The sequence below is a fragment of the Bufo gargarizans genome, chromosome 2 (genome assembly GCF_014858855.1).
Source record: "Bufo gargarizans isolate SCDJY-AF-19 chromosome 2, ASM1485885v1, whole genome shotgun sequence".
Taxonomy (NCBI): Eukaryota; Metazoa; Chordata; class Amphibia; order Anura; family Bufonidae; genus Bufo; species Bufo gargarizans.
Window position 1 is genome coordinate 226,302,650 of NC_058081.1, and position 23,818 is coordinate 226,326,467.

The window sequence follows — 23,818 nt, forward strand, 5'->3', positions numbered from 1 at the left end:
AAAGCACCTTAGTCAGCCTGAGGAGACTTATAGGCTGTACATGCTCCTCTGGAATTCTGGGAAGAAAGGGATGTAAATGATCTCTTAACAATCTCTGCCTCATGCTGACTAAGGCGCTCTCTTCCCAAAGAGAGATAGTACCCCCCAATTCCTGACTTAGGTCTCTCACACAGTTAAGCCAGTACTCTCTGATGTGATCACCCCAAAATAGCTGTCTGCAGACGATATGCTGGCTTATTTAATATCGAGATTCAGGTCTCAAGACCTATTTAAAGGCTTCGAACATTGACTTATAGGATAGCTGCCTTACATCTGGTGGCATTAGAGGCAGAGCTTGTTAAGAGCTCATTTGCAAAAATACCTTTGTCTTTCAGTGATATGCTAGAATCCACATATGTGCTTGTGGCTGGCAATGGGCAGTTTAAAAACTTGAGAAATGAAAAGAAGAAGCCAACATCTGAATGGGCTTTACGAACACTTTCTTAAGCAAAACTATTCTAATATTCTAAATATTCTGATAACCCAGTTTTCAATGTAGACTAGGTTTTATTTGATATTTCCGCTAGTTCTCTTTTAGTGGAATGCAAGTATTGCTCCCATGTAGGCTGTGCTCTTTCCAGATGTGTATTCGTGACCTGAAAATTAGTAACTAAATTCATTCTGACAGAAATCCAATTTTTTAATGAATGGTTGTACAGTATTTCAAGCACTACATTATTGATAATTAGTTCAACAAAAATAGAATGCAGCAGTAGCCAAAAATAACACTATTTTTCTTAGACACAGCTTTGCTCACTCTTGCCATTATCTCAGCCAATGGCAAATTTCCCAAAAGGTTTGAAGGAATTCCCATATCTGCTCAGTAGTGTTGGGCTCAAATATTCGAATAGTGAATTTTATTTGCGAATATCGGCACTTCGAGAATTTGCAAATATTTACAATATAGTGATATATATTCGTAATTTCAAATATTCTAGATTTTTTTTCCAACGGTAACCTCCCTTCTTGCTTGTGGGCCAATGGGAAGGCTGCAATGTATTTGTCTGAGCTTAGCAACATCCCTAGCAACCAATAGGAAAGTTGCCTACCCCTTACTATATATGAACCTCCCCAGCAGCCCTTTTATGCAGTATTTTGCAGATCTGAGAGAGAGCAGTGTTATTGCTGTGTTCTCTGATTTCCTGTGTCATTGCATTAGACAGTTAGTTAGCTTATACATATTATACAGAGAGTTAGTGCGAGATAGTCAGTGTAGGTTAGATAGTGATAGAGTGTAGCTGACCATACACCGTTCTGCTGTCCATACATACATTCTATATACAGACATAGTGCTGTGATGTCACAAGTTCACAACAATACTTGAGTGCACCAATCACTAATGACTAGTCAGACCTGTTAAAATGTGAAGTTGCACGTATTGCGCCTAAATATTTGCATCATTGGTGCCGATTTCGCAATCGCACATATATTGGAGCACTCTATCTGCATATAAAGCTATTGTAATGTTCTGCCTTGCCAACTATTTCCTACAGTCTCAGGAAACTTCTAGCAGCTTGAAAAATGTAGCTATAGTGACCCACGCCTGTATTTTGAGCGCATTACATGAATATTACATTGCCGATTTTTCGCGATCAAAAAAATAATCTCGAATTCGCGAATTCTGGAATATATGATGAATATTCTACCAAATATACACGAAATATTGTGAATTCGAATATTGCCCCTGCCGCTCATCACTACTGCTAAGCACTTGTTGGTTGCTTTTCATTTACAATCATGTCCAAATTACCACAAACCATTTGTTAGGTTTAAGTGGGTATGGTGGCACCAACAGTATCACCAAAAACCACACCTCAGAGCATGCCACCTATGTTTCAAGATGGAAAGAACACATCCAGACCTCATCCACTCACCTTTTTTTATATCTAACAAAATTACAGTACATATTAAATTTAGATTATATGAGTGAAGATATTATATCGCCTCTAAACTTGAGTGTTGTTCACAGTCTTTTATCGGCTTGGTCTATCTTATTTCAGAAAATCTTTCTGAGAATGTATGGTATTTAATCACTGCACATTTTGTCATTTTTTTTGTCTTTCACTATTGCTAACTATTGCTAATATATATAAAGATAGATAGATAAATAGATAGATTCTAGTTGGCAAAATAGATGGGGAAACGTCATTGTGGTTGCCTGCTCCAGCTCTCAGGCCAGGATGCAGTTGGCAGGATGATGTCATTGAGCACCACCTGCGCTGGGATGCTGGCAAAGCAGGTGGAGCCAGGAAGGGGCCGTGGTGAGAATCAGGAGAGTATTATTTTTTTTTGTTTGTTTGTTTGTGCAGAGCACTATGAGGTAGAGGATTAAATGTAATTGGCCATTTTATTTGCCATGAAGCTGAATTTGCTCACACTGCATGGTGACCTATCAATTTCTCCTGAAATGGCGGTAAAAAAGAGGCCATCGCGGCCTTCATAATTGAAGATACCATGTAAAATCTTGCACGGGGTGACTTGTGACATGTCACCACACCCGGCCAATGTCATATTGTCATTAGGCCACAATGCGAGATTTCATGCAGTGTCTTCAATCAAGATGGTCACGACGTCCTCTCCGTTGCAAATGGATAAGATGAGTATGGCGCAGGATCACGACCTTTGTCACATGGAAAATGCATTTTTGGGGTACTTAGGAGCCCATTTTCAAGTCTGGGAATTGAAAGCAGAATATTTGCAGACCTAGCCACTGCGATGGAATTGTAGGTGGCAGCCACTCGCTATCACTGCCACTATTACTAGCAGTGTCTAGGCCTTCAATTCTCAGACTTGAAAAAGGAGTCCTCAGTACCCCAAAACGCCTTGTCCATGTGAAGTATATCATCCAGTAAAGATCATACACGTGATCTTGTCCCGGCTAGCTACTATTTTGTAGTGAGACCAATCTAGTCCATCATTTCTTGCCACTCTGTGTGGTAGTTTCATTATAGGAAATCAAAGTAGGATGACAATGTAACTAGCCACACATGAGTCCGGAAGGTTGAACCTGCTTTGTGTAGGCTCAACGTACATCTTTCATCCTTTTTATACTGCGAAGCTCAATTTTTTTTAGACCCATTGCAATGCCAAAGGCAACATATAGTTTTCCTAACACTGATTGGTTTTTGATGGTAAATTCAAGCAGTAATGTGAACTCTTGATGCACTGCCTTACAGGCTTCTTGTAGAATAAGCTTCTTCTGACACACTTCTCTGAAGTGACTCCACTTGCTTTTCAGCTAAATAATTAACAGATGATTGATAATCAGAATGGCATCTACTGTATGTGGAAGGAGAACATATCATTCAAGGAAAACGCTGGTTTCTTTCCATTGAGATGATCGGGAAAGAAATGGAATTCACCATCAATATTAGAACACATGGGGTAAAAAAACAACTTTATTTTTTGGCCTGGGTTATAATCTTTTTTTAAATTCATTTCCCTACATTAAGATATGCTTCTGAATGACTACACCGACTGAAACAAACATTTGCTGCAACAGAGAACCGTAGCTTTGCAGAAATTCTGATTCCTTATACATTGTTCAATGTACAAGAGCCTATTCATGTCTAGAATCGCTCTTCAGAATATTATTTCTAAAGAATATATTTCTCTTGTATTGGAAAGTCAAGGAATTTTTCTTTTTAAAATCCTTTTGCATTACAGCTTCTACAGTCTGAGATGGTGAAAAGAACAAAATATAGCATTTTTTGTTCTCTTTAAGTTAATAACCGCATTTGATCAGAGACCTTTTAAAGTTGTCTGGTGCCGTATAGCTGAACCTGACACAAATTTACAATGGTTTGGAAATTGAAGGGAATATGTTAGAGTGAGGATGCAAATAAATGATACTCAGTACATTGATCTGTGTGTGTATTTGTATAAATGTGAAGGGTCCCTGCGTACGCATCTTGTGGTTAGATTTGTATCCATTGCAATACATTTGCATATATATAGGGGCCTACTGTGTATTGTAACAGGGAATCGTTTTGCCAGATTTAAAGAGTATTCGTCGCTTTGTTAGAAAAGTGAATCAAATGTACCTTTTAAACCAAGCATTTCCATTCCATAAATCATATCCCATTGTATTTGACCCTAGTCATAGCATCTCCTTCAAATGTTAATAGCAAAGGTGAATTGAAAATGTGACACACTAGTTGTTAAATAAAACAGTAACCTATGCACTCGCAGTGCTTTCTATATGACCTACTTACATACTACTTCACCCTCCCTGTGGTATGATTAAAAGCTGCTTTGAATCCACCATTCCCTCAAGGGATTTGAGGCTAGAATTTAACAAACTGCTGAGAAGGCTTAAGTCAGTAAGAGCCTGGGCTTCCCTGCAGCTTCTTCCAGCTAATTCACATGTAATTAAAAATAAAATACATTTTTCAAAGAAACTCATGTTTTAATGTAGTATTTTAAATGTGCGTATCTATTTCAGAACGGTAATGATTTCAGGTGTTCTTATTGGCAAGCCTGCTTCGTTCTTCATTGCTGGAGGAGCCGTTCTGTCCGGCTAGTTCCCTTATTTCACCTTCTTACTTAACAGAATAGCAAACGTTAATTAATCTCTAATAAGGTAACCCTGGCAAAGCAGAAAATGTAAACTGCGATGTGAAATTCATGTTCATTATTGATCTAGTGATGTATAGTTTCTAGCCCATAGATATTTATTAGAAAGGCCTTGGTTCTTAAGGGCGGTTTCAGCAACCCCTTCACCCCACCCCTCGCAGTACAACCTGCAACTTCTGGCTGCTTTTCCAGGCGCAGAGAGCTTCATCGTCTAAACATTTCCCACAATCCATAGTTCTCTCTGCAATACAACCTTCGCCCATGACCTCACTAGCTCCTTTCCTGTAACTTTGCCCATTGCCCCCACACTCTCATTGCAGTTCTTTCCCTTCTTCCCACATGCACACTGAGACTACTGAGCATGTCCGAGACTGGACTTTGATGATGACACTCGCTACACATGCTCAGTAAAAAAAAATTGGATCCTGTACCCCTTTACATTGATGCCATTCTGACTCCCAGGTCACTGGAATACAGATCCTGCATGGAACGTCATCACTTTTGGTGAAATCTCTGTGTTCTTAGCATCTTGTAAACCAGGTTTCCAAGAAGGGATAATTAAACCAAAGTTTTACAGTAAGCATGTTATATATGTATATATATATATTTTTTCTATATAGTTTTTACACGCTTATATAGCACTGACACATTTCACAGCATTTTATAGACATAATCATCACTCGCTGTCTCCAATGGAGCTTATAATCTAAGTTCCTTATCAGTATGTCTTTGGAGTGTGAGAGAAATCCAGAGGAACCAGAGGAAATCCATGCAAGTACAAAAATATATATATATATTTTTTTTTAGACATCCACCCAAATCACAGGACAAATGGTTTTCTTAGCTGGGGCAGAAAGCCAATATGTGATCTAAGGGACTTCAAAATCTGTAATAGAAAAATCTGATCACAAGATCACATGGATGGTCTGATGAAAGATTGTTGATATTTCTGGAGTATTTTCCTTGTGCTACGCCCAAGAGTTTAAGGTTATCCCTGTCATATTTCCTGCAAAATTGTATTTAACATTATATTTTTGAGAGTTAGAAAATATAATGTGCTTAAGGATCATTGGAAGCAAGTCCAATATATATGTTGGGTTATTGATTCCTTCCAGTGTCCATAAACTCATATTCCTTCTATCCTATCAAAATCATTCCTTAGGAAAGGCTTTCAGCTAATATAGTTTATTGGCTGAACACACTCCATATATTACAGCTGTACCTGCCATTATTACATTTATTCACTTCTTGTAGCATGCGAAGTAAAGGCCTATTGCTTCAGTACTGAAGCGTAAAAATACAATAAAGCACACATATGAAGTAAACACTGTATGAAAACAAACTAAAATATGGAATAACCCAGTGGTTATCAAAAGTGTATAAATGTAGTCTAATATAAATTTAATTTATACTCACTTTAAGAGGACCACTCCTGACATGTCTGTTTTAGTAACGACATACACTCCCCATGTAATAACAATTCCGGAGCATCTAATCTTTTATCTCTATGTTGTACCATATATATGGTATCTTTTAGTATTCTAGATATATTCATTTATTTATGGTACTGCTTACACCCATGTCTTTGGGCAACATCAAGTACCTGCCTAATGATTGTAGAAATTAATAATGGGAAGAAATTATTGCCCTGTGGGGATGGGAATTTATATTGAGTCTACATTTATTTTAGAATCAATACTAGGACCCTAGCGTTATAGTGGCAAAAAGAAGCCTTGTTGTTCAAGCCATGTGTAAGTCCTAGTGATCCCATGGCAGGTGTTCCTTGGTAGTCTACTTGGAAAATCAGATGCATAATCCAGTTGTTATTGGTCTTATTGGTAAGGCTACATGCACACGACCGTATGTGTTTTGCGGTCCGCAAATTGCGGATCCGCAAAAAAACGGATGACATCTGTATGCCATCCATTTTTTTGCTGATCCATTGTAACAATGCCTAAAACGGACAAGAATGGGACATGTTCTATTATTTTTTTTTGCGGGGCTACGGAACGGACATACTGACGCGGACAGCACACGGTGTGCTGTCCGCATTTTTTGCGGACCCATTGAAATGAATAAGTCTGCATCCTAGCCGCCAAAAAAAAACAACTGAAAGGACATGGAAACAAAATCCGTTAGTGTGCATGAGGCGTAACTGTGAACCATATTAGACTTGCGTACCACAATATGCATGCACTGGTAAAGTAATGACCTCACCACCATAATTGTACGAACTACTGACAATAGAATATGATCATCCTATGGCCACATACAGCATAAATTGCTTCCAATAGAATTTAGTCGGCCATTTAGGAAATCGCACAGAAGCACCCATTTCCATTTGATTCTACACTAAAAAGTAATTTACTGAAATTCTCCAGATTTATCTAATATCTTCATGAAAACTCGAGCCTTGTAGCCTACAGTAAGGGACTTTACAGATCTAAAACTACCTATTTACAAAGCCCTGTTTTTTAGAAGTTTAGAGGTTCCCAATGTAAAAAATATAGTTCATCTTGCATAAAAAAAGTAGTTTTGTCACTAAAATATCAACATAAGTATCAGATAACGTTTTCAACAATAGCTCAGCTACCTCATGGTGCAAAACCTGGTTTACACCATTTTAAAGAAAATCCTGAATTAAGGCTGATTCAGACGGCCAGATTTTTCATCTATGCGTTGTCTGTTGGGCACAAGGGACATCAAAAGGATCCATAGAAGTAATTGGTGCTATGCACACCTCTGTCTTCCCACATGGACTAAGGGTCCATGCCGAGACACCTACAGCAAGCACTACTTTGTCTATGCCTCATGGACCTTGAAGACGCTGGTACCAATTGTCCTTGGCAGTCACAAGGTCTGTGCCCTACGTAGGCATATGGCTCCCACTATAACATTTGGATCCCACTATAACATATAACATTTTTGGTGAGTTTTTTTTCTTATCTATCTGTGTATCTATCAATCTTTTAAAAAAAAATTATGTAATCCTAAAATTTTCACACTGACCACTAGGTCTAATCTAGTGTCATGATTTCCTGTACCGCACAGAAAACTTCTCAATAGCTATTATAATTGTCAGCACAATTACAAATAACACCTTTATTCCGATAACACAGGATCCACTACTCATAATAATTCATAATAGGGAATATTACAGTTTAGGCTACTTTCACACTCGCGTTTGGTGCGGATCCGTCATGGATCTGCACAGACGGATCCATTCGGATATTACAACAGTCTGCATCCGTTCAGAACGGATCCGTTTGTATTATCTTTAACATAGCCAAGACGGATCCGTCTTGAACACCATTGAAAGTCAATGGGGGACGGATCCGTTTACTATTGTGCCAGATTGTGTCATAGAAAACCGATCCGTTCCCATTGACAGTTTCATCAGACGGACACCAAAACGCTGCAAGCAGTGTCCGCCTCCAGAGCAGAATGGAGACTGATCGGAGGCAAACTGATGCGTTCTGAGTGGATCCTTTTCCATTCAGAATGCAAACTGATCCGTTTTGGACCGCTTGTGAGAGCCCTGTACGGATCTCACAAACGGAAAGCCAAAACGCCTGTGGGAAAGTAGCCTTTAACTGCTCCCTACTGACCTCTCCACAGGTCAAGCCTAGAAAACTCTCTCATTCAAGTCAATGGGATCAACTCCTTTCCATTGTGTCTATGGCCCATGTAGCTGCTCTAAAAAGACATATTGTAGGCCTAGTGGCCAGTGTGAAACGGCAGGATTATATTCATTTTTTAAACTATAAATAGTGAGATGGAAAAAAACAATAGGTGATTTTCTGATAACCTTTAATGATATCTGAGATATAAAATGACTGAATCTTCTAGAAGAGCATTATACAAGTAAAACATTTAAATTAACATTTTTAAAAGTGATTGGTCACCTAAACAAAATTCTAGAGCAACCTACACCAATAAATGAATACCTCCTAGAGCATATTACAATATGGATCATACCACATGCCTCCCAACATAACCATCATCTGTGGTCTCATCTGCATGCTTGACAAAAGGTGGTGATGGACGATGGCTTTTTTTGGTTTTTATATACCTTGCTAGTGATGAGCGGCAGGGGCTATATTCGAATTTGCGATATTTCATGAATATTTTATAGAGTATTCGTCATATATTCCCGAATTTTGAGAATTTGAGATAATTTTATCGAATGCGAAAGATCGGCAATGTAAAAATCACGTAATGCGAATTTGTAACGCGGGCGAGGGTCACTTTGGCTACATTTTTCAAGCTGCTAGAAGTTTCCTGAGACTGGAGAAAATGGTTGGCACGGCAGAACATTAGAATAGCTTTATATGCAGATAGAGCGCTCCAATATATTCGCGATTGCGCTAATCGGCAGTGATTAGAATATTTTTTTCGCCCTACGTGCGACTTCACATTTGAGCAGGTCTGACTGCAGATTACTGATTGGTGCACTAAGTATTGTTGTGAGAAGCAGGGAGGAATCATGTGTTCAGATGGAAAAAAAAAAAGCAGAATATTCAATAAAACGAATATATAGCACTATATTCTAAATATTCGCGAATTCTCAAAGTGGCGATATTCGCGATAAAAATTTGCTATTCGAATATTCGTGCTCAACACTATACCTTACCTATACAACAGTAACTCTGAATGCAATTGTGATCTGTTAGTTACCTGTTATCATAGTTATTCATTATTTGTATTATAATTAGCCAGACCACAGCACAACATGAAGCATGCATTTCTTGTGGACCCAGTGTGAGATGCTTAGGTGTGCATTATGTTTAGACATGCAGTACCTAGATAATAGCCCTGGAGGAAAATGTTTTTCATTGTATTAACTGCAGGTATGTCGTGGAAAGACGAATGGGAATGGAATTTTTATAACTTACAGCATATTAAATGCCTTTAGCAAAATGCGTGTTTTAGCGGGGTCTCAAATATAATATTTTCTGACTATGTGATTATTGTAATTTGCCTATTCATGCATGTACTGTACATATTTTAATTTTTAACTGTTCAAGATCTTCATTAAACATATGATTATTTTTAATGGATCCTTGTAATATATTACAATACATGTTTCTATCTATCTATCTATCTATCTATCTATCTATCTATCTATCTATATCATATCAGTATGTCTTCCTATGTTTCTATTTCCTATCTATCTAATCTTATCTATATCTATATATTATCTATCTATCACCTATCCATCTACAGTATACCTATCTATATTATAATAATCTACTGTACTTAGTAGCAACCTTTAAGTATATTGTCCAAAGCACAAGGACATAGGTTGAGTCATTAACAATTAGAATAAACTTAAAGAGGTTGTCTGAGTAATTTTTTTGTTCTTTATGTTTCTAACTAATCAAATATAACAGCTTTGCCATGCACTTACTGCATCTGTAGCTGCTCCTTACTCAGATTTCACTGAGGGTCACATGACCTGTGATGTCAACTTCTCTCCCTGCTCTGATAATGATTAGTGCACAAGCCTGAGAGAGCAGATGTGTGCCTGTACACCAGACGTCACTGTGCTGGCCACACCCCCCTGCACTGCCAGCTGCTGCTTATTGCTCTCTCCCTGGATTCTTAACCCCTTCAGCAGCACAGACTCAGTGCTTAAGTGTTTACTGTGTAGCTGCAGGCAGTGAGGAGACAAATGCTGGGTACAGGAGCTAAAAGAGAAGCCATGCAGAGCATTGCAGGTAGGGGGAAGATCCTGTGTGTATCAGCAGTGTCACTGTACAGCTGGGACCTGTAGTCCTACACATACAACATGCTGCTAAGTCTCTCAGCAGGCAGACATGTCATTAGAGGCAGACTTATTCACTCCCTTTGCAGAGCAGGAGGAGGGGCAGAGATTGTTGTTATTGCAGGGAAACAAAGAGCCAGAAGAGAACCAGGGAAATGAGGAAAAAATGTTTGTTTGTTTTTTACCTAAAACTTGCTTAGCTTAGTTATATATTGCTGTCCATCAGATTTACAGTGCTATTTATTTATTTTGTTTTCATAACTCGGACAACCCCTTTAAGCCATTGCATAACTTCTGAATTTTGGTTATTCTCTTGACAGAAAAGTGTATAACGTAGACCTCAGAATCAATCTCTATGGCGGATAAAACTACCGCAGTCTAAAACTGAGGGGCTTGGATAATCTTGTCTATGAAATAAAAATTCACATGGAGAAGAAGTGATATTTTATGTAGAAGGCATGAGGTATCATATGGGACACATCTTCAACAGATGCCACTAACAAGAGGGCAATATCAAACCCTTCCTTCTAATTAATGAAGCAGGGAACACCCAACAAAGGTCTTGGGAAAGGAGGGAATTGTGCAAATTTCCAGTCTAAACTAAATTCAATCAGAAACCCATAATTTAAGTAGATAATGCATGGACATGAATGTTTTACATTGGATTTTTTTTTAAGGCAGAACACACCGTATAAATGAGCAGTCTTATACCCAACAGCAATCAACTATGTCAGCTATGCTTTCAACTGCGAATTTACACTAAACAGCTCCAAAATTCTGTGTCCAGCGTTCACCAGGAAGGTCTGTGTGGAAATGTCGCTATGTGTTAAGTTTATTGAATTAGTTTCAGATATTTCGACAAGTCATGTCTTGAGTCCCATCCCAAATCTATTCATCATTCACCTTCAACGGTAAAATGGAAGTTTGCCGGGGAACTCCCAGACACACGAGATTCATTGTAATCACACATTATGTGAAATGTGGATAGTACGTTTACAAAGGACAAGGGTAACCACTGCCATTTCTATACAGATGCTCCGTCACAATTATTATGAGCAATATTTACTATGGAAGGCAATGGGTAGCTCTGATATTTGGTAGAAGTATTATTGCTAAAACTTCGATACTATAAAACAAAAGGTGCCTATGTACATAGAAATGTGAGCTTCCATACTTTCACTCTTGGATTCACATATCTCAAGTAGTGTTGATCACGAATATTCGAATTGCGAATTTTAATCGCGAATATCGGCACTTTGAGAATTCGCGATTTCTTTTTAATAAGTACACATGATCCCTCCCTGCTTCTAGCTTGTGGGCGAATGAGAAGGCTGCAATATCTTTGACTTTAGGAGTAGTGTTGATTGCGAATTTTCGTAATGTGAATTTTTATCGCAAATTTTTCAATTGCCGATTTCCGCAAACAAGAAAATAATAACTGGAGATAACGAATTCTCGAATTTGCTGAATATATGGTGAATATTCGCCCAAATATTTGCGAAATACCACGAATTTGAATATTGCCCCTGCTGCTCATCACTAATCCCAAGATGTGGGGATCGCAATGAACTTTTTTCGAGTGTTGAGCTTTTTCATGGGAAATTGGAGTTCTTATCCAAAATCAAATTAAGCTAAGGGTGGAAACAGTAGCCAATGGCTATTGAAGGCATATGCAAGGCACGCCTTCAGGTAAAGGTCTCCTTCACATATATCTACCGATCCTACTCAGATTCCCTTTGACATGGTTCAGAAAACACCAGAAGTAAAATGAAGCCAGAGCTGGTCTCACAGCTTTCTATGAGATCATTCATATTCATCTGGCACATCACTTATGATGCTGGATGTCAAGTACTGTAGCACCAGACAGATAACGGAGCATCTGTCTATGCATGTTGAACCTGTGCAGTCACATACACATATATGAAAAAAAAAACAAGTGGCCGGACTCAACAGATGTAAATGCACAGCCTTAGTACTTCATGGATAAATAGGTCACTTGATTTGTCAAAAAAAGAACAGATTTTATCTTGATAGGGAAGCTGTAGCTGGCTGTGAGTCCAATAATCTTTGATCTACATGGCTCTTACCTCTTAGTGATCAATGAGGAAAACTATGATCTACTGTTCTTTTTCCATCAAGAATAGTCGCTGAACTATGCCTCCAATGCCAATAGACGTTGCATTCTATGAGAGTGATGACAATGATCTAAGACAATAATTCCCAACTAGGATTTCATGGAACTCTAGGGTTCCATCACACTTGATTAGAGGTTCCTCAAAGATAGCAACACAAGCTATCACTTTTGCAGTAAGGATGGTGTAGTAAATTAGTAGTAAATTGGTTGGGAAATAGTGATTTAGTGGTTGGATAATAACAGCACTAAGCAAAACGGGGGAAGAGGAGGTGTCACTGCAAAAGTTCTTCTACAGCACATGTGTTTCTCATGAAGAAGCTGTCTCATGAATACAGTCCATTTTGAGGACTTCACAGATTTCTCCTGCAGTAACTGCTGGAGGGGAAATGCAGCATTGCATTCCAGAAATTATAGATGGACACGGATCCACCAAAGTGGCTTTCCATTCTGGCTTATAAAGGAGTGTCCTGGCATCCATATGCCATAATAGCTACCCTTTGGAATTATCATTAGAGCAACACCAGCACTGAATACTGGACCCTCATCACCACAGTAATAGGGCCATCGAATAAGGTTTTTCAGATCATCTGCTCCTCCACTTAAAAGTCCACACATGGTAGAAGGTGTATCACCTGTGATAGCTAACCCAAGACAAGCACTGTAGTCCATTCCTGATCAAGACATTGATGAAATGCGCTCATAGGGCTTCATACAGCTGCTGTATGTTGGAAGAGTATCTCTTAGGGTACGATTTCCTAATGTAGTTTTGGAAGTCAAAACCAGGAGTGAATTAATAAAGGAGGAGAAGTCATATCTGTCCTTTATACTTTCTCTCCTTTTATGATTGACACCTGATTTTGGCTTTATCAGGAAATCTAATTGTGTGGCGGTGACCTAAGAGAACAGCATGTGAAGCCCTGGCAGGACATTTGGCCATGAATGTATGCACTGGAATAAACATGGCGCTTCTTTCTAGAACATGGGACGAGGATCATCTCCTGTGTGCTGGAACTTAAAAGCACACAGAAATATAGGTTGATAACCCAAAGGCATCCATCTACCTAGTACGGAGGATGACAAGGCTGAGTATAATGTATACATAGAAACGATCCACGTCAGACAGCAACCTGATGCTAATACAGAGAGAAGGAGAGAACCACGGATATGTATGGTATACACACAAAACCTGGCGCTAATATAGAGAGGAGAGAACCACGGATATGTACAGCAAACACACAAAACCTGGCGCTAATATAGAGAGGAGAGAACCACGGATATGTACGGTATACACACAAAACCTGGCGCTAATATAGAGAGGAGAGAACCTACTTTATATACTCAGATGCTTTGCTGTGTAATGTGAGAGTGTGTCATATATATATAGTTCAAGATATTTGATACTGCAGCTATTATATAAACCTTGGGTAACAGATGATTAATGTGCTTATCGAATCTTTATAAGCATCTAACATCAATATGTATATCACTCATCTCATACCTAGCTGCTAGGTACCGGTGTGAGCTCCGGCAGGCTGTGCCGGACACAAACCACAGCATGCAGCGGTTGGTGGCCATCCGATTCTCCGCATTGTCTGTTGAAAGGCCCCCTGATCTCGGCTGGGCCCCATTATACTCCATCTACATCCGGCAGGCTGTTCTCTGCCGGAACTGCCTGCCAGAATTCACACCGCAGGTATAAAACTAGTCTATCTATCTATATATCTATCTATCTCATATATATATTATCTATCTATATCATATCTATCTCATATCTATATATTATCTATCTATATCATATCTATCTATATCATATCTATCTATATATCTCATATCTATCTATATCTATCTCCTCTCTATCTATTATCTCTCTATGTCATATCTATCCATCTCCTATCTATATCATATGCATCTATCTATCTCATATCTAACTCTTTACCATCTATGTAGCTATGTCATCGCAATCTATCAGTCTATCTATCCCTTTATCTATTTGTCTACCTGTATCTATTGATTTATCATGTCTATCTAACCTATCTTGTATCCATATATCTATCTATCTACAATGTATCTGTTATCTCTACCTATTCATATGTCTGTCTGTCTGTCTAGCTATCTAACAGCCATCTATCAATGATCTATCAGTCTATCTAGTGTTTAGGTATCCTCTTGGCTATACTACTTGGTTAGTTTAATCTACAGTTTTCAGTGCAGTATGTCTATCTATCTATCTATCTATCTATCTATTATCTAGCTATTATCTATCTATCTATCTATCTATCTATCTATCTATTATCTATCTATCTATCTATCTATTATCTATCTATCTATCTATCTATTATCTATCTTTCTATCTATCTATCTATCTATCTATCTATCTATCTATCTATCATCTATCTATCTATCTATCTATCTATCATCTATCTATCTATCTGTCTATCTATCTATCTATCATCTATTATCTATCTATATATATATCCTATCTATCTATCTCTCTCCTATATATATATATCTATATTTCTCATAACTATTATCTATCTATCTATGTATCTCCTATCTATCTATCTATCTATCTATCTATCCTATCTCCTATCTATCTATCTATCTATCTATCTATCTATCTATCTATCCTATCTCCTATCTATCTATCTATCTATCTATCTATCTATCTATCTATCTATCTCTCTCCTATATATATCTATCTATATTTCTCATAACTATTATCTATCTATCTATGTATCTCCTATCTATCTATCTATCTATCTATCTATTCTATCTATCTATCTATCTATCTATCTATTCTATCTATCTATCTATCTATCTATCTATCTATCTATCCTATCTCCTATCTATCTATCTATCTATCTATCCTATCTCCTATCTATCTATCTATCTATCTATCTATCTATCTATCTATCTATCTCTCTCCTATATATATATATCTATATTTCTCATAACTATTATCTATCTATCTATGTATCTCCTATCTATCTATCTATCTATCTATCTATCTATCTATCTATCTATCTATTCTATCTATCTATCTATCTATCCTATCTCCTATCTATCTATCTATCTATCTATCTATCTATCTATCTATCTATCTATCTCTAGCTATCTATATATCTATATATATATCTCCTATCTATCTATCTATCTATCTATCTATCTATCTAACTCTCTCATAACTATTATCTATCTATTATCTATCTGTTCTATCTATTCTATATATCTATCTATCTCATTATCTATCTATCTATCTATCTATCTATCTATCTATCTATCCATTATCTATATAATATCTATCTATCCATCTGTCTCTTTCTCTCTCTTATATCGATCTATCTCATAGGTATTAGCTATCTATTCCATATCTAGCTATTCTATATGTTCTATCTTTATCTACCTATCTGGTAGCTATTATCTATCTATCTATCTATCTATCTATAATCGATCTCCTATCTATCTCCAGCCATCTATCTATCTAATCTATCCATTCTGTTCTGGGAACCCTGCTATCATCTGGCATTGATGTGGTTCCCCTGCCCCCCCCTCTGTGCCCCCAGTGTGTGAGCTGAGGAGACACGAGCCCCCTTCTTCTCGGGCGTGCAGGGGTTAAGCGGAGCTGCAGCAGGCGCGGGCTCCGCCCCCCTTTCAGCACCTGGTCCTCTATAGACAGTTGCCTCAGCAGTAGATTTCAGAAGGGATTGGAGGAAAACAAGAGGGGGAGAGAATGTGACAAGTGCCGGCTCTGGCTGCTGCTGCCTTGGGGAGGCCTCCCGCACCTGTCCCTGCTTGTCTTGTGGCCAGCACTGTTCCTGAAGCAGACGAGCAGAGCCCTTGTTATTCGCCCGAGCAGCACCATGACTTCTTCCTTCAAGCTGGATTTCCTGCCCGACATGATGGTCGATAGCCGGCTGCTAGTTTCTGACAGAATGTAAGTACCTGAGCCTGCACTTCTTCCTAGGGGTCACTCCTCCTGTGATCCCCCCTTCCTTCCTTCTCCCCTGGTCTGTGTGATAAGGCTGCAGGCAGTGACCAGCCCTGGATACAATGTGCTCTCTGCCATTAATGAGCTAATGCCTTCCTCATTGTCTTGCTCCATGATGCTTCTTGTGGATGGCACTAATGCAGTTTGAGGAGAGGCTTCTCCCACCCTGTGATTGGCCCTGGAGAGTAGGACAACTCCAGCCATGAAGTCCTTTCAGCTAGTTCCCCACCGTTCTCCTTGAATGGGATATGTGACTGTACTGGGAGTGACACCGAGGGCTGTGCTATGGGATCTGATCCGCTAAACAGGGATTTCTGCTGGAATGTGGCGGCCCTCAGTTAGATGTAATGGTTTCCTGCAGCAGGACAAGTATTAATTTACTTTAGGAGAAATAGTTACTCAATGCCAGGAGAAAGGTAGAAAGCCGCCTCTCCGTTAAGTTTTAGACTGCGGTTTACTGTTATGTTACCATAGATCTATACAGAATAACAAAAAAATAAAAATCGGATAAGCTTTGTAGGGTTAAAGTGCGACTATAAATAAAAGCAAGAATACGTCCTCCTAACTGCCAGCAATGATTCATCTTTATGTCCTATGTGCAACGCCTAAGAAGAACCATTCAGAGTTTTATGATCAATTTTACTGGCAGCAAACTTTCCCCACTGGTAAAGCTGCTTTCCTAAGCACATTAGAAGAGGACCCTCGGAGAGGAGAGATTCGATACTAGCCTATTGTTGGAGGGGGTGGGGGAGCGGGAGCCTTTCATGTGCTGGCCAGCTTGGATCATGCAGTTCCTCCGGTTAGTAATGCAGTCAACTAAAACGCCTGTTTAAAAGGAAAAAAAAAAAAAAAAAAAAGAGTTCACATGTAAGGGCGAGGAGTTCAAAACTTGCTGATCTGATAGGACGTTTGCCTGATGGGCATCGATGGAAGCTTTAGTAGACAGCATTATGGGCAGTCAGTCCACTGTAGGCACCTGACGGTGACGCCCATCAATGGAAGGGTTATATGAATAAATAATTGCCCCCTCCCTCCCATGAGGTACATGGAGGTGACCATGAGGTCACGCTGGGTATCGTATTCCACCGTAACACTTCATTGTGTGTTCCTCATCTGGTCTTACACAGGTGAAACAAATACCGTACAAGTACAAGCGCCTGAAGTTCAAAGTTCTCCATGAGGGTCACCTGGCGGTAACACCTTCCCTTAGATCCAAGCACGTTCTTAGACGTTGTAGCTTATAGTTCGCTATCTTTGACTATGATGACTGGAAATGATATCTAACAAAGTATCCGAATCAATCTTTGGATTGTTTCAGAATATTATCCCAAATTTCGCGTTAGCAAATGACTGTGGGAAATCTGCCATTAAAATAAAGAGAATAAAAGGCGGCGTCATCCCAGACTTACTGAACCGGTGAGACAAGTGTTGTCCGCGCCTTCCAGCTCCTAAGGACAGTTATCAGCCTCCAAACCGTTAGATTTCTTTCTGTTCTTTAGAGCCGCAGTGCTTTAATGTCTACGTCAGGCGCCACGAGTATTATTATTAGTAACAGCCCTTTTCTGTGCCGACTTATTTCTAATGTTGTTTATGGCAAGGTTTTTTCTTCCACTTGTGCCTTGGTACAACCATGTTATTGTTGGCACCAGCACTAAGATTAATGAGCTTCCAGTGACATTTACGCGCTGTTGTGACAAAATTGGAATGTTTTTTCCTGCAGTAAAGAAAGGCGATAAAAGTAAATCTAAAGCTTGTTGAAGTTACCTTGGTGTTCATGGTATCAATAGACTTGCCGCTCATACTGGTCTTAAAGGGGGTCTGTCAGAAGGGCAATAATCAATGGGATTAGCTCTGTGTACAGGATATCATGCTTTCTATAAAATGCGGTAGGGTGGATGTGGGAGACATGCAGTGGTAGGAAGGAAATTAATACTTTTTATGTGAAATGTGTGACGTCGTGTATGTAACGTACGCGGATGTAGCAGGGCTGAGATTGTCATTTGGCGCAACTATACGTAAACCTACATTAAATAAACAAGTAATGCAACCCTATCTATCTACATTATCTATCAATCTGTCTCATATCTACCTATCTATCTATTATCTATCTATCTATCTATCTATCTACATTATCTATCAATCTGTCTCATATCTATTTATCTATCTATCTATTATCGATCTATCTCATATCTATCTACATTATCTATCAATCTGTCTCATATCTATTTTATCTATTCTATCTATTATCGATCTATCTCCATATCTCATCTACAGTATCTATCAAAAATCTGGTCTCATATCTACCTATCTACTATTATCTATATCTACTATCTATCTACATTATCTTATCAATCTGTCTCATATCTATCTATCTATCTATCTATCATCTGTCTACAATTATCTATCACTCTGTCTCATCTCTACCTATCTATCTTATATCTATCGATCTATCTATCTACATTATCTATCAATCTGTCTCCATATCTATCTATCTATCTATCTATCTATCTATCAATCTGTCTCATATCTATCTATCTACATTATCTATCAATCTGTCTCATATCTATTTATCTATCTATCTATTATCGATCTATCTCATATCTATCTACATTATCTATCAATCTGTCTCATATCTATCTATCTATCTATCAATCTGTCTCATATCTATCTATCTACATTATCTATCAATCTGTCTCATATCTATCTATCTATCTATCTATCTATTTAACTATCTATTATCTATGTATTATCTACCTACCTATCTATCTATCTATCTATCTATCTATTTATTATCTATCTCATATCTATCTATCTATCTACATTATCTATCAATCTGTCTCATATCTACCCATCTATCTATTATCTATCTATCTATCTATCTATCTATCTATTTTCTAACTATTCTATCTATCTATCCTATTTCGATGTATTATCTATTTATCTAATATCTATCTATCTCATATCTATCTATCTATCTATCTATCTATGACTATCTACATATATGACTATCTATCTATCTATCTATCTATCTACATATATGACTATCTATCTATCTATCCTATTTCTATGTATTATCTATTTATCTAATATCTATCTATCTCATATCTAGCTATCTATCATCTCATATCAGTCTATATGTTTAGCTACTAAATCGATATAGATTTTTCATTATTTTATTGATTGCTTGCACATTAGTAAAACACACATAAAGAAAAATCCTTCAAGGTTTCAGAATGCCACTTGTTCCCATGATAATGCCGAGTAGAAAGTTTCCCTCGCCAGGCTATCTCCTGTGAGGACTTTTTTCTAGCATGATTAGTTTAGGAATAATTGGATTACATACTTAATGCTGTAGACTTCACACTCATGGCCTTTAAACTGCAGTGGTCACCTAAAATAAACCCCTCTAAAGACGTTGTCCCGGCACTAATGTGAACATTACACTTTGCTGATGATCCGAATAGCTGAGAAGATATATGGCTTGAAGGCAGGCTTCATTTGTCATCGGGGCGCATAACTGTGCTGACAGCCTTGGAAGCTGGGACCATTTGTCTGTATCGTCCTAGTAAATATGTATGGGTAGATTTCTATTCTCTTTAGTTTGTCTGCGGTCTTTCCCATACTTGTTACCTGCCTGTTTGTACCGATTCCCATTCATAAAGTGGCAGCAGAATACATCTTAATAAGCTGTTGTATTGTAAGCGTCCTCTGTATCCGGTGATGAGCGAAAGGTTTTAGGGATTAATGGCGGCATCACTGGGATGAGCATTGTTGACAGTAGTTGTCATCTAGATAAATGTCATTTGTACTTGGTAGACAGTGGTATGGATCATTAGATAGCGCCGCTTTGGCCTTTGGATATGACCTTTTTGATATTGTTAGCAAGCAATATATTATAAGTAATTACTTTTAGAATGTGTTGACCAAATACAAGAAATATGACGGTTTGTGTCTTACTTATTCCTCTATAAAGCCGCATTGTGTAATATTGAGTAGAAACAGTCATAAAAGCCTATCAAATGATGATGTATTTTGCTACAAGACTATTGCAGTATTACGACTTCCACTGAGCATTCATAGTATCACAAAAGCCCGTATTTATTCACATTACCCTAAATAGAGCATCAATTACGTTATTGTCTGATTTGCATTGGGTTACTGATAGATGATTTCGCTTGACGTTGTTTCTTTGTTTCCTTATTACTTCCAACATACATTGCGACAAAACAGAAGTTGAAAACCTTTCGCTATGGCACAATATCCATGCTGCCGGAAAAAGGGGCATTAAATACTTTACGATCAATGATCAGATTATTATAATTATTATTTATGTCGTTTTCTTGATTAACTAAGTGCTTTTATTTTATTTGCAGATGAGTTGTATCATTACTTCACATATGCACCAAATTCTGTAGGTTTAGCTGAAGCCCTCTGCAACTCCACCGATAGGACAGTGATATTATGATCGGCCGGACCAAATGACCAACTCAGCTCATACAAATCTATTTGTATTGGAAATATATGTCAATGTGGTCCAAACTAATCATGTCATATTGTGTTATTTCTACCCAATATATCGACATCTGCGAAAACATTATAAAGGGCTATTGAATTGACGGTAGACTTAAAATAGCCACTGCTGACCAAGTAACGCAATGCAGCTGATGCTCTGTGTTATATGATTTGGTAGATTCTGCTTAAATTGCTTGCTCGGCATTAGAAGACGTTGCTTTGAGCTTGTGCAGGTGTTTACGTATGTATTAAGAATTGTGAACCTTTAGTTTATTTCTAGGGCCTTTCACCACCATTTCTCAGGAAAGAACATGGGATGTTAAAGCGCTTTCCCATACGAAGCGTAGTAAATTCTGTGGTATTGCATACAGCTGTTCCTTTCCGAAATAAAAGCCACAAATTATATCCCCCCCTTGCTGATTTTCAAGCTTATATTTATGATGGGCAGGTTCGCAGATAAATGTCATCATCCGAGCTTTGATTTACAGCACAACAGCCTGGCAAGTTGTGGGAACAACGGATGTTTTTAATGGCCAGCTGTTCTTGGTACTTATGTACTAGTCTGTAGACACAGCGCAATAGTTTTATTATAGTAAGGGAGACATATTGAGGAAATAATCAACCGATCAAATACATAAACCATAGATGATAGTTGTTATTGCATGTACTACATTTCACATTGACAATGGCCGGGTTTGGCATGAAGGATAGGCAGAGTAATTGGCCACTTAGGACACCCTAACGAAGAGGGTTCAATTCATAAAGAACCAAAGACAAAGTAAAGTTCAGCCTCTTATGGGGTTGCCCAGCAGATGATAAATTTTGAGTGAGCGATGCTTACCTCCTTGATCCCTTGCTTCTCTGGATGCTTACCGTATCCTAGCAGGTCTCTTCTTCCTTGTCCCGTCTCAACTCAAAGGATATGCCAGAAAATTCCTGCTCAGTCATTCATTGACACAGTCCAATTGGAGGTTGTGTCCAAACTTCCGATAATGGTGTAGGTAGTGGGAATAATTACAGGAGACATTCAAATGCATCTTTACAGCCTTCATGGTAAATCTTAGGGGTTGGGGGAGTGCATACTGAACCCCTTCCTTGGGCACCAAGAGAGCTTGTACTTTCTCCAGCAAACTGCCTTTTTGGGCCAGCAACAGTCATTTAGATTAGATCCTTTTTTGAGTGTAATGTATGATTTCCTTTTTTCCCGTACACGTAGCATTTTTTTTAGGCTGCTAAAGTCAAGCTTAGGTATTGGTCCCCGAAACACGAACAAATAAAGTAAGAAAGGCAACGGGGCTCTAAAAAGTCAGAGTAGGGCCTACAGATTTCACTAGGAATGACTGACATACAGTAGAAATCCTTGTACCATCTTAGATACTTCCCATTCTTCATGTTACATCTCATTGAGAAGAGAAATTATCATCTAACGGTGCTCACAAACAGAGGTCTTATATGTAATTCTTCACTCGAGGAAAACGGTTGCAGTTTCCTTTCATTCGTAGAGATAGTTCTGTCTTTATTTCTAGATAACATGTTATAGAACAGTGATGATGGTTCTTAACCAACTCAAGTACATATCTGCCGAGTACAAGACATTGTACTGCTGATATGAAAGCGTAAAAGTAGGATTAGGAAGGACCGGAGACACTAACAGGAATGTTTATTTGAATGTTTTTTTCTTTTTATTCATAAAAATTGGGTTATATCTATTGTTTTTATTTTAAAATCTGATTGTGCCAGATTTCGTGACAGATTCTATTACTTCTGTTCATCACTTTACATCTGTCATAATTAGTTTTTTTGTGAACAGTTTTATTACAGGGTCTGTCATGAGATCTGTAGGGATTAAAAAGACCAATGCAAACTGGTACATATGGGCACTAAAGTTTTATGCTTTTGGTTTTCATTTTATATTTTTACTTTTATTATTTGACAAATTACTAGGGATGTGCCAGCTTCATCTTCTTTTTAATTTGCACCTTCGCTGAGCAGACTTTGATTGGCATATATCTGAGCCCAAATGCCAAGTTGTCACAGCATTACATTTACTGTCTAATAGATATACAACAGGTGGTGGGCACATGTGAGGCCAGCTCTGATGTGCCCACCATAAATTAGTCTAATTGATTCCTTTTTATATAATTGACTTCCAAATAACTCCATATCAACAGTTAGGTTCAATCAATAATATTATTATATTCCACTTTTTTGACTACACAATATATAATCTCATCACGCTGTATTTTGTAATGTTTGCATAACCATATTCTATAATGATGTTTGCACAAGTACAAAGTTATGGATAATAAATGTTAATTACTATATTGAGCAATTAAAATCAATTACTCGTCAAAAATAGCTAATAATGTTGCACCGCAACTGTGTATATGCTCTCTAACTTCAGTTCTAAAATACCCCCAACAACTCATGTTTAAGGGTTTCCTAAGGAGAGAATACCTATGGCAGTTACTGATGAATTGACACCAATTAAATAAGCAATGCAGCATGACTAGTTAGGGTTACTTGAGTACTGGAGTTGAGAAACAACAATGCAAAGAATGTAACTATGGTATGTACCAATATACTTTAAAGCACTCTGTAAAAATATCCTTTTCAGTTTAATTAGTCCCCAGTCTTCTGAGCGCAAGTTCATTGAAGGCCTTGTCTGGTTGTTAGGTTGTGCAAGTCAAAGAGCACCTGCCCCCTCTTCTGACATGTCTCGTTTAGTATGTACTTCCCCATGAAATAATAATTCTGCGGCATGTTTTCTCAAAATTCTACTTTATGCTATTGCTCTGTTATA

General features: G+C 38.1%; 1 protein-coding gene and 1 long non-coding RNA gene across 22 annotated transcripts in view; one reads left to right on the plus strand and one right to left on the minus strand.

The window, feature by feature from the left end:
• LOC122927820 overlaps positions 1-18,015 on the minus strand; it is a 33,431-nt gene extending 15,416 nt beyond the window's left edge. For both annotated transcript variants that reach the window (XR_006387823.1, XR_006387822.1), the window contains exon 1: positions 17,913-18,015. This is a non-coding gene — a long non-coding RNA (uncharacterized LOC122927820). The remainder of the gene's footprint in view (positions 1-17,912) is intronic.
• Positions 16,204-23,818, plus strand: part of CELF2 (CUGBP Elav-like family member 2) — a 449,189-nt gene continuing 441,574 nt past the window's right edge. For 11 of the 20 annotated variants that reach the window (XM_044280051.1, XM_044280049.1, XM_044280056.1 and 8 more), the window contains exon 1: positions 16,205-16,449. In XM_044280051.1, the coding sequence (XP_044135986.1) occupies positions 16,376-16,449 (74 nt within the window). In that variant the 5' untranslated portion in view covers positions 16,205-16,375. Of the gene's footprint in view, positions 16,450-23,818 lie in introns of all 20 variants that reach the window. The other 9 variants (XM_044280047.1, XM_044280053.1, XM_044280064.1 and 6 more) reach the window with 2 other exon arrangements.